Source organism: Melitaea cinxia, chromosome 8 (genome assembly GCF_905220565.1).
Source record: "Melitaea cinxia chromosome 8, ilMelCinx1.1, whole genome shotgun sequence".
NCBI classification, from domain to species: Eukaryota; Metazoa; Arthropoda; class Insecta; order Lepidoptera; family Nymphalidae; genus Melitaea; species Melitaea cinxia.
In genome coordinates this window covers 7,599,070-7,616,825 of record NC_059401.1, presented here as the reverse complement: position 1 = coordinate 7,616,825, position 17,756 = coordinate 7,599,070, and the positions used below count along the sequence as shown (strand labels likewise).

At 32.6% G+C, this 17,756-nt stretch overlaps 2 protein-coding genes across 2 annotated transcripts; one reads left to right on the top strand and one right to left on the bottom strand.

Moving 5' to 3' along the window:
• The first annotated feature begins 7,107 nt into the window (after positions 1-7,107).
• Positions 7,108-10,897, top strand: LOC123655545 (DDB1- and CUL4-associated factor 13). Its single transcript, XM_045591315.1, has 5 exons — positions 7,108-7,310; positions 7,394-7,938; positions 8,655-8,821; positions 9,933-10,233; positions 10,591-10,897. The coding sequence occupies exons 1-5, from the start codon at positions 7,235-7,237 to the stop codon at positions 10,840-10,842; spliced, it is 1,341 nt and encodes a 446-aa protein (XP_045447271.1). The 5' UTR covers positions 7,108-7,234; the 3' UTR covers positions 10,843-10,897.
• A 3,161-nt stretch (positions 10,898-14,058) lies between these two features.
• Positions 14,059-17,469, bottom strand: LOC123655494 (kelch domain-containing protein 3). Its single transcript, XM_045591272.1, has 5 exons — positions 16,937-17,469; positions 16,390-16,855; positions 15,700-15,895; positions 15,321-15,497; positions 14,059-14,256 (listed from the first exon to the last, which is right to left on the bottom strand). The coding sequence occupies exons 1-5, from the start codon at positions 17,177-17,179 to the stop codon at positions 14,193-14,195; spliced, it is 1,146 nt and encodes a 381-aa protein (XP_045447228.1). The 5' UTR covers positions 17,180-17,469; the 3' UTR covers positions 14,059-14,192.
• Positions 17,470-17,756: the final 287 nt, after the last annotated feature.

Genomic DNA, 17,756 nt, shown 5'->3' with positions numbered 1-17,756 from the left:
TTTTAAATAAGCCATAAATAAAAACTTTAACAATATTTTATGAGATAATTACAGATAATTATATAGGACTGGACTGTGAGTTTAGGGGGCCCTGGGCTAATACTATTTAAGGGCCCACCTAAATCGACCATGATTGAGATGAATGTGTTGATGAATGTGATGTGTGTGTGGCAGCCGAACATTTCAATTGTCAGTTCAAAGTACTAACACCTGAACTTAGACTAGAATTAATTGAATTGAATGGTTTTGATTAATCGTAGTATTTGCAGAGCTGCAAGCCATACATCATTTAATTTAATAAAATTTTAAATTCTTTCACATTATGGTCTATTTTTTACTTTGACCTGAATTAGCTGGGGGCCCCTTGAATCCATGGGGCCCTGGGCTGAGGTCCGAAAAGCCATATGGTAGATTTGGCCCTTGAAATAAAGAAGTATATTAATATTGCTGCCTTTTCATTTTAATAAATTGTTAAATTTAGTATTTTATTAAACTTTTTCTAATTAAATTATAGCATCAACAATGTACACCATAAAATTATGGTATTGTATATATTATAGATTGTATTTCAATTAAAATTAATGTATTCATATATCAACATATATCAATGGCATAGTTAATTTTATTAGAATTTAGTTTTAATATAATATTAAAGTATTTAATAGAGTATCAATTTTCGAGCAAGGATATATTAGTTCTATTAATTTTGCATTGGAATTTAAATTATCATGGTTAAATTTTCCTGTGAATTAGCAGATACATGTACACATGTACATTTATATGTCTCACACTTTTGAAAATTGCAGATTTTCTTGCAATAAATATAACAAAGATGTTTTAAAGGAATTAGAGATAAATAGTATGAAAATCGCATTAGGATAAGTATATACCTAAAAAACATTCATGAAAATTGATATGGGTAATTAGTGGGCATGCTTTTGTAAATACACATACAAAAAATAACACTAATTTGGGTAGTTGAAAATTGAGGTTTATTTTTAGTTAAGTACCAGATTTATTCTCTAGACAGCATATTAACTTGAAATGTTGAAATTTTAGAGCAACATAGGTTCGCATTCAGCCATAGGTACTGAACTAATTTTAACTAACCATCCTACCCGAGATTAATATAGGACATAAACAACAAGCCACAACTAAAAGTACGAAGTCAATATCATAAAAATGCACAATAAAATTTAGAAGCCATTACATTTACAAACATTTTTAAAATACATACTTTTCCGATCTTCATAATATATTTAAAAATGTATCTAATAATAAGTAGTCAACTTCTAATAAATCGCAACTGTAGCCATAATTATATTAAATTTCAAAATTGTTCCGAGTATAGAAAAGAAACTAGAAACAGAAAATAAACTTTGAAACATATTTTTAAATTTACTTACATGAATTATCTTAGAAATGTATTCCGACCAATAGTAAACTAAAAATTACATATGAGAATAATTTAAATTAGTAATTTTGATTTTATATTCAATAGCCGGTAAGCTGAGCTTAAAACAATACGCGGCGACTCCTGTTCCTGTGGGCAACTCAATATTTCGATTCAGATACGTACTTGACTACTTGATAGATCGACATAATGACATTTTATCAAAGAGCATAATAAGCTTTGACTTTGAGCTTTTTACAAAGAGTATATAAAGTTAGCTTTACGCAGTCGCAGACTCGATTCAAAAAAAGACACGTTCGACTTCGATATAAGTTTCATTGATTGACTATTCGGTTTCGTTTAGTAACGCCCACAAGGAGACGATATATATATAGTTCTTTAAAAACTTTTTAGAGTTTTAATATATTATTTTTATTATTTAAGCTACTAAGCTTTGTTAGTATGTAGGAGAATATCGGTTAAATTTTAAAACCACTGAACGGCTTTTGATAATTGTTTCAGCATGATGTTACATTATATCTCGATATTTTATTTTTTATTTGTATTTATAACAAGTATATAGGTATTGATAAAAAACTATGGAGGGTAGAGGGGAGGAGAATCATCTCATATGAAAGAAAAGTTGAAAAAGTGTCCATCTAGCAGCTGTATGCTACAAATAACAGTTCAAAAACCTTCTACAACCATCGGTCTTGCGACACAGATGACCAGCCCACTGTCACTTCAACTTGCTAATATATATAACTAGCTGTGCCCGCGGCTTCGCCCGCGTTGAAAGTAGTGTGTCACAAAGTTTTTCCGGCAAACTTCCAGTGAAGCTCTCATCAAAATCGGTTCAGCCGTTCCGTAAACCTGCCTCTTGCCATTGGTGAAACCGCATGAAAATCCGTTCAGTAGATTTTGAGCGAATCGATCACATACACTTTTGGGAACTTTGTTTTATAATACACTAACTGTTGCCCGCGACTACGTCCGCGTGGTTATGAAGATATGCATTACTTTTAAAATGTTTAACGCAAATTATTTTTTTATTTCAGTCACTTGAAATGCTTATCAAACTGAGTAACTTTTTAAAAGGCACAATTTAGTATAATTCATTAGTTATTTTTATAAAACCTCTCTATACACCACATTTTTAGTTTTATTTTCAGGCTGTATATGTGTCATACAAACTATCAACCCCAATTAAACCCCCTTAGCGGTGGAATATCGTAAAATCCGTTCTTAGCGGACGTCTGCTAACTATAATCTACCTCCCTGCCAAATTTTATCTTTGTCAAACCTGGATGGATTTTGAGTTCTCGTGATGAGTGAGTTAGTGACCTTTCTCTTTTATATATATCGATTACTATGCATTATTTGGACACCTTCTCACCATCTATAGAGCACATATTTTAAATTTCAAGTCTCTTACTTCAAAAACTTAAGACTTTCATACAAACTTCCGTCCCCCGTTTTATCCCCTTAGGGGTTGATTTTCGTAAAATCAGTTCTTAGCGGATGTCTACACCCTATAAGGAACCTACCTGCCAAATTTCAACTTTGTAGCTGTTATAGTTTCGGAGGGTTCGTGATGAGTGAGTCAACCTACCATCCCCCGTTTTAACCCCAAAAGGGAGTTGCTTTCTAAATATGCATTATTTGGACACCTTCTCACCATCTAAAGAGCGAACATTCTAAATTTCAAGTCTCTTACTTCATAAAACATAGGACTTCCATACAAACTTTTAACCCCCGTTGTACCCCTTTAGGGGGTCGAATTTCGTAAAACTCGTTCTTAACAAATGTCTACGCCCTATAAGGAGTCTAGCTGCCAACTTTCAAGTTTGTAGGTGTTATAGTTCCGGAGATTTCGTGATGAGGGAGTCAACCTATCATCCCCCGTTTTAACCCCAAAAGGGAGTTGCTGTCTAAAGCTACATTATTTGGATACCTTCTCACTATCTATAGAGCATACATTTTAAATTTCAAGTATCTTACTTCAAAAACATAGGACTTTCATACAAACTTCCAGACCCCGTTTTACTCCCTTAGAGGTAGAATTTCGTAAAATCCGTTCAAAACGGATGTCTACACCCTATATGGAGCCTTCTTGCCAAATTTTAAGTTTCTAGGTGTTATAGTCTCGAAGATTTCGTGATGAGGGAGTCAACCTACCATCCCCCGTTTTAACCCCAAAAAGGAGTTGATTTCTAAAGACACATTATTTGGACACCTTTTCACCATATAAAGAGCGTATATTTTAAATTTCAAGTCTCTTACTTCAAAAGCATAGGACTTTCATACAAACTTCCAACCCCCGTTTTACCCCCTTAGGGGTCGATTTTCGTAAAATCCGTTCTTAGCGGATGTTTACGTCCTATAAGGAGCTTACTTGCCAAATTTCAAGTTTGTAGGTGTTATAGTTTCGGAGATTTCGTGATGAGTGAGTGACCTTTCGCTTTTATATATTAAAAAATAATAGATAGATAATCTGTGGGCTATGTTGGTTACTTTCGTTCTGTCGCAGATAGTCTCACTTCTAATCTTATCTTCAAGAGAAACCCCAAGCATAGCCCGTTCCATAGTACGTTGAGAGACTTTAAACTTGTGGACCAGTCCCTTCGTTAGTGTCCACGTTTCGGCTCCGTATGTTAACATGTTGTATGATGGTTTCGTTAGGATATAATAAATTTAAAAACAGAGTTGTTTCATATTATTTCCATAGCATAGTCCTGAAGAGAGCCGATAATAGCAATTCGAAGAAATCGTTCACCTTTTTAATTTTATTTTTACATTATCGAATCAACTATTATTACTACAAACTACGGTGTAAACGTAAGTGGCAGTAAGTAGGTACTTAATATTTTGACAGAAAATCTATAAATAAAAGTCACACAAAGCCTATTTCTTAATAAAATTGCTTATGCTAGCGAAATTAACATTTTGTAACATAATATTACATTTATTAATTAGACAGACTGATATATTCTTACTAGCTGCCTACGGCTTCGCCCGCGTTGAAATCAGTGTGTCAAAGTTTTCCCGGCAAACTTCCAGTGAAACTCTCATCAAAATCGGCTTAGTCATTCCGTAAACCTTCCTCTTGAAGCCTTCGCTCCATTGGTGAAACCGCATGAAAATCCGTTCAGTAGATTTTGACGGAATCGATCACATACACTTTTTTATAATACACTAACTGTTGCCAGCGACTACGTCCGCGTCACAGAGTACATTGTAATCGTGGTTATGAAGATATGCATTACTATCAAGATGTTTGACGCAAATTATTTTTTTTTTTACTTCAGTCACTTGAAATGCTTATAACACTGAGTAATTTTTTAAAAGGCACAATTTAGTATAATTAAATAGTTATTTTTATAAAACCTCTCTATACGCCACATTTTTAGTTTTATTTTCAGACTGCGGTATAAATAACCTATCAGGCGAACTTATACCTGCTGTATATGTTTCATACAAACTATCAACCTCAATTAAACCCCCTTAGCGGTGGAATATCGCAGAATCCGTTCTTAGAGAACGTCTACTAACTTAAATCTACCTCCCTGCTAAATTTCATCTTTGCCCATCCTGGATGGATGAAACATCCAGTGGTTTTTGAATTATCGTGATGAGTGAGTCAATGACCTTTCTCTTTTATATATATTACGATGCATTATTTGGACACCCTCTCACCATCTATAGAGTATAAATTTTTAATTTCAAGTCTCTTACTTCAAAAACATAGGACTTTCATAAAAAATTCCAACCCCCGTTTTACCCCCTTAGGGATCGAGTTTCGTAAAATCCGTTCTTAGCAGATGTCTACGTCCTATAAAGAGCCTACCTGCCAAATTTTAAGTTTGTAGGTGTTGTAGTTTTGGAGATTTCGTGCTGAGAGTGACCTTTCGCTTTTATCATCACTATATAAAACAAAGTCACTTTCTCTGTCCCTATGTCCCTCTGTATGCTTAAACCTTCAAAACTACGCAACGGATTTCATGCGGTTTTCTTTTAATAGATAGATTGATTAAAGAGGAAGGTTTATATGTATAATAACACTCATTAAATAGTGTAGAAATACTGTTATTTTTGAGGTTTCTAATGTGATGTCGTAAATAATTACATTTTTTCCGCTTACATTGCAAACGCAGTCTGAACCCTACGAGATTTATCAAATTAATGTACTAAGTATTGTACACATTGAAAAGGTCTACAGAAAACTCCGCTATATGTCTATCTCGGATATCCCACAATAACATTTTTTTTTGTCATTTACTTTTTACGACAAATAATGGCTAATTTTCGAAGCGATTTTAACTAATACAGCATATATCCTTATCTAATTAAATACCTTAAATGCATTGTTTATTTAATATAGATCTATATGGCTCTTTGCAGCATACAATTTAAATGAATATTTTCGAAGATATTACAGATTTAAAAATTGCGGAACGTAGCGTTTGCGGCGGTTCTGGCCGGCCGGGGCGGCGGGAGCTAATTATCTATATGTCTACATATAATAAAATGGTAGGAAAGTCAAAACTGTACATTGAATATTTTTTTTAAAAAATACTAGGGGTGTAATCTACAATCGATAACGAAGTCAAAAATATAGTTTTTAGAATTTTTGTGTCTTTGTCTGTTTGTCTGTATGTATGTCCGGGATAAACTTAAAAAATACTGCATGGATTTACTTCAAATTTGGCACGAATATTATTAAGAAGTCGGGTCAACATATAGGCTACAAATTATCACGCTATCACTTACGGGGAACGAGCAGTGAACCTTTATTTCTTCAATGCATTCTGTAACAACGTGTAATCTAACGATGCATATTTGAATGTTTTTATTATGTTAATAACCATGCTATAAGCTAGCTTCACACAAACAAAAGACATTCTGTAGTATATTTAGTATCATTGCACCCGTGCGAAGCCGGGGCGAGTCGCTTGAGACACTTCTTAAATAAATTAACAAATGCTTGAGTTTTTAACCGACTTCCAAAAAAGGAGGAGGTTCTTAATTCGACTGTATTTTTTTTAATGTATGTTACATCAGAACTTTTGACGAGGTGGAGCGATTTCGACAAATTTTCTTTTGATCGAAAGGTGGTGTGTTTTATTTGGTCCCATTTAAATTTATTTGAGATCTAAAAATACTTTTTGAGTTAAATGTAATAATGCGTTTTTACTTGACGCTTTTTTCGTCGACCTACGTTGTATTATACCGCATAACTTTCTACTGGATGTACCGATTTTGATAATTCTTTTTTTGTTAGAAAGGGGATATCTCTAGTTTGGTACCATGATAAGAAAACCAGGATCTGATGATGGCATCCATTAGAAATCGAGGGAAACTCTCAAAAATCCGCAATAACTTTTTACTGGGTGTACCGATTTTGATAATTTTTAATTTAATCTAAAGCTGATGTTTATCATGTGGTCACATATAAATTTTATCGAGATCTGAACGCGTAGTTACTTGACTATTTCTTCGTCGATCTACGTTTTATTACTCGTCGATGTAATTGAAGTCGGTTTTTTTTCGTTTGCGAGCAAACACAATTATATAATTTTATTACATTAACATAATCGATAAAAAAATAGGATCGACAGATCGAGATCGAGGCGATCAACTAGGAGAACGTAAGTCTTCAATTTTGAATCTGTGTAAATATGTCACATCTCGTCATCTCGTGTCACATGTATAGTCTATTTTCTATTTACTGTTTTCATGCTGTTTTCGATTTCCATTTTAAGGTTAACTTTGTCACAATCTCTTATTGATAATGTCGTATTTATGAATTATAATTAAAATAAATACAACAAAAATTGCAAGATGTCAGTAAAAGTTAAAGTTATTAGTCGTAATCCAGAAGACTATCTACGTGCAACCAAAAGAGATATCCATAAAAGTAATTTATTATTATTATAAATAGACAGGTGGCTTATATGCTTTTAATAAACTTTGATAAATATATGTTAAATACTTTTTCAGTTCAAAGAAACTACGACCCGAATTTACATCCGTTAGAAGGACCTCGAGAATATGTTCGGGCATTAAATGCGGTAAAGCTTGAGAGAGTATTTGCCAAGCCGTTTATTGGCAACTTAGATGGACATTCTGATGGTGTATCAAGTTTAGCTAAACATCCAAGTCGATTAGCGGTTTTGGCGAGTGGAGCATTTGATGGCGAAATAAGATTATGGGATTTGGCTAGTCGAAAATGTACAAGACATTTTATAGCGCACGAAGGCTGGGTCCGCGCTATTTCTTACACTCCAGACGGGCAGCAGTTTATCAGTGTTGGCGACGATAAAACTATAAAAACTTGGAAAGCAGAAGTTAAAGATGAAGAAGACGAAAATCCTGTTAACACTTTGTTGAGTATGTCAGTTGTCTCTGGTGTCAGTCATCACAGATCGAAACCAATATTTGCCACATGTGGAGAACATTGTCAGTTGTGGGAGAATACTAGAAGTGAACCTATCAAAGTTTTTAAGTGGGGCGTCGATAGTCTACACCACGTTGCTTTTAATCAGGTGAGAGATTTATATTGTACTTAAATTTCTAAATATTCTTTTCCCATTACTGTAAATAATTATATACCATGAATTACTAGAAAATATAAAAATGTAGTATTGCATAAGTTTTATGGTCCTTGCTGGATGAATCTGCTCATTGTTTTAGAGACGTTGCTCCTTGTCATTATCATAAGGCAAATTAAATAACTTTATTCAAATAGGCTACAAAATCACTTTTGAATTGTCACTTTACAAATTAAAACTTTAATTGATTATTATTTTTAAAAGTGAAGTTACTACTGATTTGGAATGTAGATTCTGTAGAGAAGAATTGGAATGAAACTGCAGTTACTCTTTTAAAAATAATATATAAACTGTTTTAGAAAAAAAATCCTCACATTTTTATCATCTATGTAATCCTGCACCAAATAATAAGTTTCAGGTATTACTTTATTTTTAATAAACACTTTAAATCTATGTCAAGACAATTGCAAAATCATTTGTGGGATTTAATTATAAATGCGAATACCATAACCCAGGAAGACATATACTTAGCACAGTTGGAAGAACCTGCTAATAGAGATAATTAGCAAATATCTCCTACCTTTTCCTGCTATTTAATCCTACCAAGTACCTATTCTTGGTAAAATGATATATCAATCCAAGGTGGTTGCCCTTGCTAGGAAGCATTTGCCCAGTAGCTTTTCTAGAAATATTATTTGAAACTTTTTCAGGTCGAATCTAATCTGTTAGCATCATGTGCGAGTGACCGAAGTGTCATATTGTATGATTTTCGTGAGTCTGGCCCACTGAGAAAGGTTGTAATGGAATTAAGGTCCAATGCATTAGCATGGAATCCTATGGAAGCATTTATTTTCACTGTAGCTAATGAAGATTACAAGTAAGTGTTGTTATTTTATAAATACTTTAATATATTTTTTTATTATAATGTTCTATCTTATATAATATAATTGTGTTTGTTGGCAAACGAAAAAAAAAAACCGACTTCAATTACATTGACAAGTAATACAATGTAGGTAGACCAAAAAATAGTCCGTTAAATACGCATCATCAAAGATTACTCCAAAAGTTGTAATCAGATCTCGATGAAATTTAAACGTGACCACATGATAAACACGGGCTTTCGATTAAATTAAAAATCATCGAAATCTGACCCACTAAATCTGTCTTCACGCAAAAAATAAAGCAAATTGTAAATGCCCAACTATAGAGATTACCCAAACACAGACATATCTTGGACTTACAATAGATAACAAGTTTAACTAGATTCACCATATTGAACTAGTGTATTAGTGTATTGTACTATTTTTTTTAATATTTCGTGTGTTACTACTTTTATAAACGATTGATTAAATAACTGTGTTTGCTCGCAAACGAAAAAAAAACCGACTTCAATTACATCGACGAGTAATGTTAGTTATGCGGTATAATACAACGTAGGTCGACGAAAAAAGCGTCAAGTAAAAACGCATTATTAGATATAACTCGAAAAGTAGTTGTTAGATCTCAAATAAATTTAAATGGGACCAAATGACACACACCACCTTTCGATTAAAAGAAAATTTGTCGAAATCGCTCCACCCAGTCAAAAGTTCATCTTCCAAATGACTGCACCAAATTTTGTAATTGTTTTTCTTTTGGGTTTATTATTGTCAGTATAAGGTTTCATAAAAAAAAATCGATGTATTCACGAAAAAACAGAACAACTCTCGAGGCAACAAGAAGTGAGCCAGGTCATCTAGTGAAATATTTATCAACATATTTTTTGTTATGCATTTTTATTATTTTGTAGTATAATTTTTTTCTTTATAATATATTGCCCTTACTCAACATTATTATTTATTATGTTAATCTTTGCCAAGATGCCTGGAGAGAGTTCTAAAGCTGCAAATTTTTTACTGTTTTATGTTTTGTTTGTTAATTTTTATATCTTGTATTTTTTTCTGGTGTGCAATAAACTATATTTAATGAATTCATTTATTCTCTTTCAGCTTATACACCTTTGATGTAAGAAAATTAAAACAACCAGTTAATGTACACATTGATCACACTTCAGCGGTAGTAGATGTGGATTACTCACCAACTGGAAGGGAATTTGTTTCTGGAAGCTATGATAAAACAGTTAGAATATTTGAGAGTCTCAAAGGTCATTCAAGAGATGTATACCATACAAAGAGAATGCAAAGATTGACTTGTGTTAAGTGGTCATTGGACAATAAATACATACTTACTGGATCAGATGAAATGAATATCAGAATGTGGAAAGCCAAGGCATCTGAAAAGCTTGGAATTGTAAGCATTATTTTAAATTTTTAATAGGTCATTAATGATGAGAAAAGAATTATAAATGTCAGTAAAAGTTAAAAATATTTAATAAAATCTAACATTATGTGGGATCAGATATAGATGCTAAGTTGATTCAAATGTGACTTTCCGAAATGTTTAGTTTAACCAACAATTATACATAGTAACTTAATTATTGATGCTAAAACTATAATTTCGTGAAGGTCCCACTGATACAAATTTTTGTAACCCTTATCGTTGCCATTCAAATCTTCTTGACTGCAGCTAATCTGAGTAGAACTATATATAAAACTATTTTGTTTTCTTACTTATAAATTTAAAGCAATGTTTTATCTTTACTTTTAGCTTAAACCACGTGAAAGGACAGCTTTAAATTATGCTGAAGCATTAAAAGAAAAGTTCAGTGCACATCCACAAGTCAAAAGAATTGCGCGCCACAGACACGTGCCTAAACATATAGTGAATGCTCAAAAGGAGATCAAAACTATTAGAGAGAAAAATAAACGCAAGGAGGCCAACAGACGGGCACACAGTAAAGCAGGATCTGTGCCATTTGTTCCTGAACGGAAAAAACATGTTGTTAAGGAAGATGAGTAAATTTATACCCAATTCCTTTTTGCCGTTTTCTTTTTTAATATACTTTGTAAATAATTTTGTGCATTTTTATTCAAAGAAGTCAGCTAACATGAGTTAGTTGACTAACTTAGTCTTAAATTTAAGCTCAGTTATAAATATTGATAATCTTGAAACAGACTTATTCCTCATTACAATTTTTTTTTATTGGTAAGTTATAACTTGATGTGGGTTATAGATTTCTTTCTTGTTTGCGACTTCATGCAAGTGTCTAGCTATTATTTTGCCACTACGTACTGATGGAGCTGTTTGTAGTATTGTATTACTTCACATTGTGAATGTGCTTCACAATTAAAGTTTCTAAGATAACTTTAAATAATTATTATATTAAAATCAGCTCTGTAGTTTCAGCCGCCTTAAGACTGTTTGAAAATTGAAATTTTTGAATTAAAACTAGTTATTTTTGCTATAATAAAACAAGTATTTTTGTTGACACTACATAGAAAATGCTTGGCAATATAGGCCTCTTTCTCTTGCTTGATTTACTCTTGAACTTGTTTAAAATAAAAATCAAATAAGGAATCGATTACTTGCAATTTTATCAATGTATCTACTAGTTCGTGTGATAATATTTTTACTTTTTAGGGTTTCGTACCTCAAAAGGTAAAAAACGGAATCCTTATATATATCACTTTGTTGTCAGTCTGTCTGTAAAGCTGAAATTCATATTAAATAATCAGGTTTACTGTCCCTTGGCTGGGAAAAAAATCAACGTTATAAGCCAACGCAATTAAAAGATACAGCCGTTTATGCTTCAAATTTTCGACTCGCAAGGAGATAGCTTGAATCAAAACCTAAAGTGTACTTCTCGTGAACTCATCTTGAAATTTGGTACGAAGCAACGGCTTATAGCACAGATAAAAGGAGAAACTGCGAAAAGCATACATTTTTATTTACCTACATTATACCTATAACAAAAATATTTTTAATTATTTTTCACAAGACATTCGTAATTAATGTCGAAATATCGATCTCTGTAAAATGAAAATAAAAAATATGGCATGGAGATGATTATATTAATTTATTATGAGATGATGATATTTGCCATATTATAAATAAATAATATGGCAAATATCCCGTTTTTGAATCATGTTTAATATTTTTTTTACGGAACCATTGGTGCAGGAGTCCAACTCGCACTTGTCCGGTTGTTTTAAATATAATTCAAAGTATTTATCTCTTAGCTATTATATAATACCTCAGGTGTAATTGAAGTTGAAATTTTATTTATTTTATTATGTGTGTAGCTATTTTTTCACTTTGAAGATTCCGCAATGCTTGAGAGAAGAGTCTTCGAGCAATGCGTCCTGCCTGTGTTAACATACGGAGCCAAGACGTGGACACTGACGAAGGGACTGGTCCACAAGTTTAAAGTCGCTCAACGTGCAATGGAACGGCTTATGCTTGGGGTTTCTCTCAAAGATAAGATTAGAAATGAGACTATCCGCGAGAGAACGAAAGTAACCGACATAGCCCACAGAATTAGCAGTTGAAGTGGCAGTGGCACCGATTGCCGTTGGAGTAGACGGGTCCTGGAGTGCAGACCGCGTCTTGGAAAACGCAGCGTGTGACGTCCTTCGGCCCGTTGGACCGACGATCTACGTAAGATTGCCGGTGTAGGCTGGATGAGGATTGTGGAAAACCGGGATGGCTGGCGCGAACTTGGAGAGGCATATGTCCAGCAGTGGACTGCAATAGGGTGAGCTGATGAGTTATTTTTTAAAATGAAACATGCTTTTAACACAAATAATTATGTTACAACTTACAATACACTACATACACATATAGTAACAAAAATAAAAGGTGCTATTGTATATCACATAATAAATGAGAATCATTAAGAAAATTTATATTATTAAAAGTTCAATATGTAACACTATTGCAACTAATTTCCGTTATAAACTGCACCTAAGTTTAATATTCAGTTTTTTTTCTTTTAATATTTAAATATGTTTTATAATGGCACCTACATAGACATACAAAACTACAGAATGTGACTTACTGTTGTGAATGTATTGTGTATCTATATATTAGTGTCACAGTTACTTATTTATAAATAATAAATAAATAGCGGTAAACTTAACAATAACAATTATTCAATTTTTAATACTTACACTTACTGTTAGTTACACAAGTATTAAATAACATTTAATGAATAATTATTTTGTTAAAAATGGTGATACACACACATACAAGTTTCCCTTGTACAGTTTATTTTGATGGATCAACTTATGCTATGTATAAATAATCATCTAAATAATGTTCTCACCCAAAATTTAACGATAATAAAAGAAGTGTATATTTGTTATTAAAATATCTCATAAAAACCTCTAATAAGTTAAATAAGTTTTAAATCAAGTTAATTGTTGAACTTGAGATCTATTTTTCTACATTTCATCAAATTGCTGATTTCATTTCCAAAATATAAACAATATAGATATTGTAATTGCTGACTTTTTGAAAAAACGGTGGGAATCGTCATAACGTATTTATGTTTACGTGACGTGCTACGTAGTAGACGTATCTTTTGTTATAAGCCCGTTGATACTCGCGGTTTCGTTCAATACTTGTACGGTTCATTTGAATTTTTAATTTTTTTCCTCATCTATAAGACGGAACCATCTATCATCTCCCTATCTACGCTTCGGGTTGGCGAATATGTTCCCTACTAGTATAAGTAACGATTGCCAACAGGTGTATAATGTATATGATAACAACCGGGACCGACAGCTTAACGTGCTCTTCGAGGCATGGTGGGGAGACCCACTAGGACAGACATCCAAACCGGAAATAAATACTTGTACAAATACAAATATTTACCCCAAAACGAATCGAACCCGTAAACCACCGGGGTTTAAGCGTCTACACGCACAACTACACCAGAGCAGATGAATTTTAGTTTATATAAACATTATTTTTTTAAAACTAATCTTTATGTATACTATTATGTGCTATTTGATTTGAAAACTATTTTTGCATTCAATTGTCTCTTTCTAGTAGAATATTACAGGCTATAAAGCAACATGTCTCAATTCATACAAATACATTTTTGATGTTAATGTAAACTGTATGTCAAAAATATTAAACTAAAGCAATTAAAAATAATCTAATCTAATAAGTACTGAAACTTGTATTTTAACTGTAAGGGAGTTTCAATTAATTACGAATAGAAATCACTCATTAACTGAATAACAAACTTTAAATTACAAACACAACAAATACCATGTATGCTTTATTGAAAGCATACTGAAACTTTTTATAACATGTTATACATTCTTTCTTAAATATAACAATAATGCTGTATATGTTTCAAGCTAACCAGCTTGATTAATTGGTCTGCTGATGCGATTCGGCATGGTCATCATTCTAATATCAAGTCTGAAATTAAAAGAAAACAAGTTTATGTTAGTAAACTTTCACTATAATTTTTATTTTAACATATTAGTATAGAAGACAAGGGATATTTTATTATTATTTCTACATTAATAAGTAATTTGATCTTGTTATAACATTAACTTAGTTATAGAAATACACAATCAGCAAGCTGCATGCAGCTTAGAATGAATATTTGAATTGGTACAAATATTTATTCCACTGTGCCTTGGAGAGCACGTTAAGTTGTCGGTCCTGGTTCTTATCATATACATATGATAGTGATTGTTAATCATAGTAGGGAATATATCTGCCAGCCTGCAGTGGGGCAGTGTGGTGGATTAAGCTCCAATTTTTTTTCTACATGGGGAAAGTGGCCCAGCAGTGGGATGTTACAGGCTGAATTGTATCGTATTGTATGTCCTATAAAAACTAAAAAATATATTATTGAGAAAGATAATAAACTAGAATAGTATAATTGAGGGTTGAATTGAAATCGATTATATTTACAATGGTGTTTACTTAGCGATTACATGCCATCATAGCAAGCATTTGTATAGACCATACAGGTGTTTGCCATTGTCTGGGTGTTTGTCCTTGTGTACTGTATTTCCAGACCTCTGGTACTGGAGTAAAGGCAGGGCAGGCGGGTTGGTGATCGTGTGTGACATGTTTATCTTATATATAAAATATTCGTGTCACAATGTTGGTTAACATACTCCTCCAAAATGGCTGGACTGATTGTTATGAAGTTTTGTGTGCGTATCGGGTAGGTGTGAGAATCGGTCAAAATCTATTTTTCATACCCCTAAGTTATAAGGGGGGACTAAGTGTTTATAACATATATGGCAAAACCACGTTGGCGGGATCGGCTAGTAATATTATAAAAATGAATGTAAGTTTGTTATGCTTTTATGCAAAAACTACTTAACCAATTATCATGAACATTTATAGACATATTTTTGGAGGTATTAGAAATAACATAGGATAGTTTTTATTAAAAAAAAAATTCTATACGAGTGAAGTCACGGGTAAAAGCTTGTTATTATATAATACAAAATTTAACTTACATAATATCCCGAGGAAGTGACGATTGATCTAAATTGTGTTCTAAGACACAAAGAATGCTCAGAGTTTTTAATGTTGGTGCATAATCTAACACATGGAGATCACTATTGTCTATAAGTCTCTCAGGATTATCTTCAGCATCATTTACTTGTCTGTTAAGATTATTAAGTGAACAAGGACTAAAAAAGGAAAACATTTATTCATACTGTAAACTTTATAGTTATATAAGCCATATAAATAAATTTTTATTTTTAATTATATGCCAAAGCATTTTTCGTTCTATAGACTGATTTTTGTGTTTTGACTGAATAGTGCAAATAAACAAAATTATTGGGTTAGTTTTTAGGAACTCCTGATATCTTAAATAAAATATTTACTAACCTCGTTCCTCCGAATAAGTATACTTTATCCTTATAAATAAGACAAGCTTGTCGTCTTCTCTTACAAGGCCCCACACCATGTACATTAAGATATTCCCAAAAATTTCCTTTTATGGAATATCTGTAGAGGTCATTGAAGTGTGTTTTTGTTTTAGCATTCAATCCTCCAAAGATGTACATGTAATCATTGTAAAGCCCTAAAATCACAGATATATAACCAAAAAAAGTGTAAGATAATTGTGTTTGCTGGCAAACGAAAAAAAACCGATTTCAATTACATCGACAAGTAATACAATGTAGGTAGACAAAAAATTAGTCAAAAAAATACGCATTATCAAAGATTACTTCAAAAGTTGTGGTCAGATCTCGATGAAATTTAAATGTGACCACATGATAAACATCAGCTTTCGATTAATTAAAAATTATCAAAATCAGTACACCCAGTAAAAAGTTATGCGGATTTTCAAGGGTTTCCCTTGATTTCTCTGGGATCCCATAATTAGATCCTGGTTTCTTTATCATGGTACCACACCAGGGATATCTCCTTTCCAACAAAAAAATAATTATTCTTCATCATAAATGATGAAGTTATACCCGAACATACATAAAAAAAATATATATACAGTTGAATTGAGTAACCTCCTCTTTTTTTGAAGTCAGTTAAAAAATATACTTAAATTCAAAAACTCACAGGCGGAATGGCTGCGTCTTGCCTCAGGCCATGTACCACTAGGGTTGGTAGTTACCCATGTCTCAGAAATGGTATCTAAATAATAAACTTGAGGACAATATATTTCTTCTTCTGAATTATAAGGACTATTCAGGTCCCCTCTTCCTCCAAAGATGTACATTCTATCGTGATATGCAATGGCTGTGTGAAAGTCCCTGTGTAATGGCGGAGTACCTTTAGCATTAATGAATCTCCACTGCATTGTTTCTAAATCTAGACAGTGAACTTCCTGTGAGTACTGGTCTGTGAGATATTCGAACCCGCCAAATATGTACATTTTGTTTCTGATAATACAAGCTGAGTGACCATCCTTAGCATACGGCAGCATTCCAGTTACTGCAGGCGTACTCCACTCTAATTTTTTTGTATCAAAACAAGATAGTGTATCACAAGCTACTGCATTATTGCGACCACCCCACATAAAAATCTAGAAAGAGAAAGATTAAACTTTATTAGTTATTCAATATTAGACATATTAATAATCATATTATAGTGTAAAGTTTGATACCTTGTGGCCATATGGAACTACTGTGTGGCCATACCTTTGGAAGGGTACAACATCGTTTTTTTTATAATTTATTGGTGCCCATCTTAAGGTCGAAGTGTCTAATACATGAACTGGAATTGACTCCCAATCATTGTATTCTTCAGTTGAACAATATCCACCAAAAGAATATATTTTATCATCAACACACACGGCTGCATGATTAACCCGTCTAGGTCCACCTTCAATGTGTACTGTCCACCTCATTTTGTATCGTGGTCTTTCTATCGATTCGTTTTTTTTATTTTTATTTACTGTTTCTCGGTTAAGGAAAATTTCACAAAAAAGGTCTCAAAAGAAATATCGGAACCAGGAAATTTAACCTACTGGTACAACTAAAACCGAGGGCATGGGAAGAATAAATGACTTAGAAGTAGGTATGTTTATTTTATTTTATGAAATTTAAATTGTATCTATTTTTATTAACATTGACGGTTGTGTCAATTGTCAATTTAGTCAACAGATACAAAATAACTAAGGCTATTAACATATTTAGTTACATAAGTGCTGCCAACTCGAATTTTGAAAAAGGCATTGGTATTTAGGAATTAAAGTTGCAAATGAAAAGTTCGTAGATCAACGTAGTTTTTTATTAACTGAACCTGTATGTATGAATGTATGTAAACACAATTTATGTAAACTTTTATTGTGGTTTTCATTAATTTCAAGACATCGGATCAGCTTAAAAATTTGCACAGGTGCCAAGGCCTGATGATATTACAATAATTTCCAGAAACAGTCGGATAATAGAAAAAACAATAACTCAAAATATAGCATATATTTA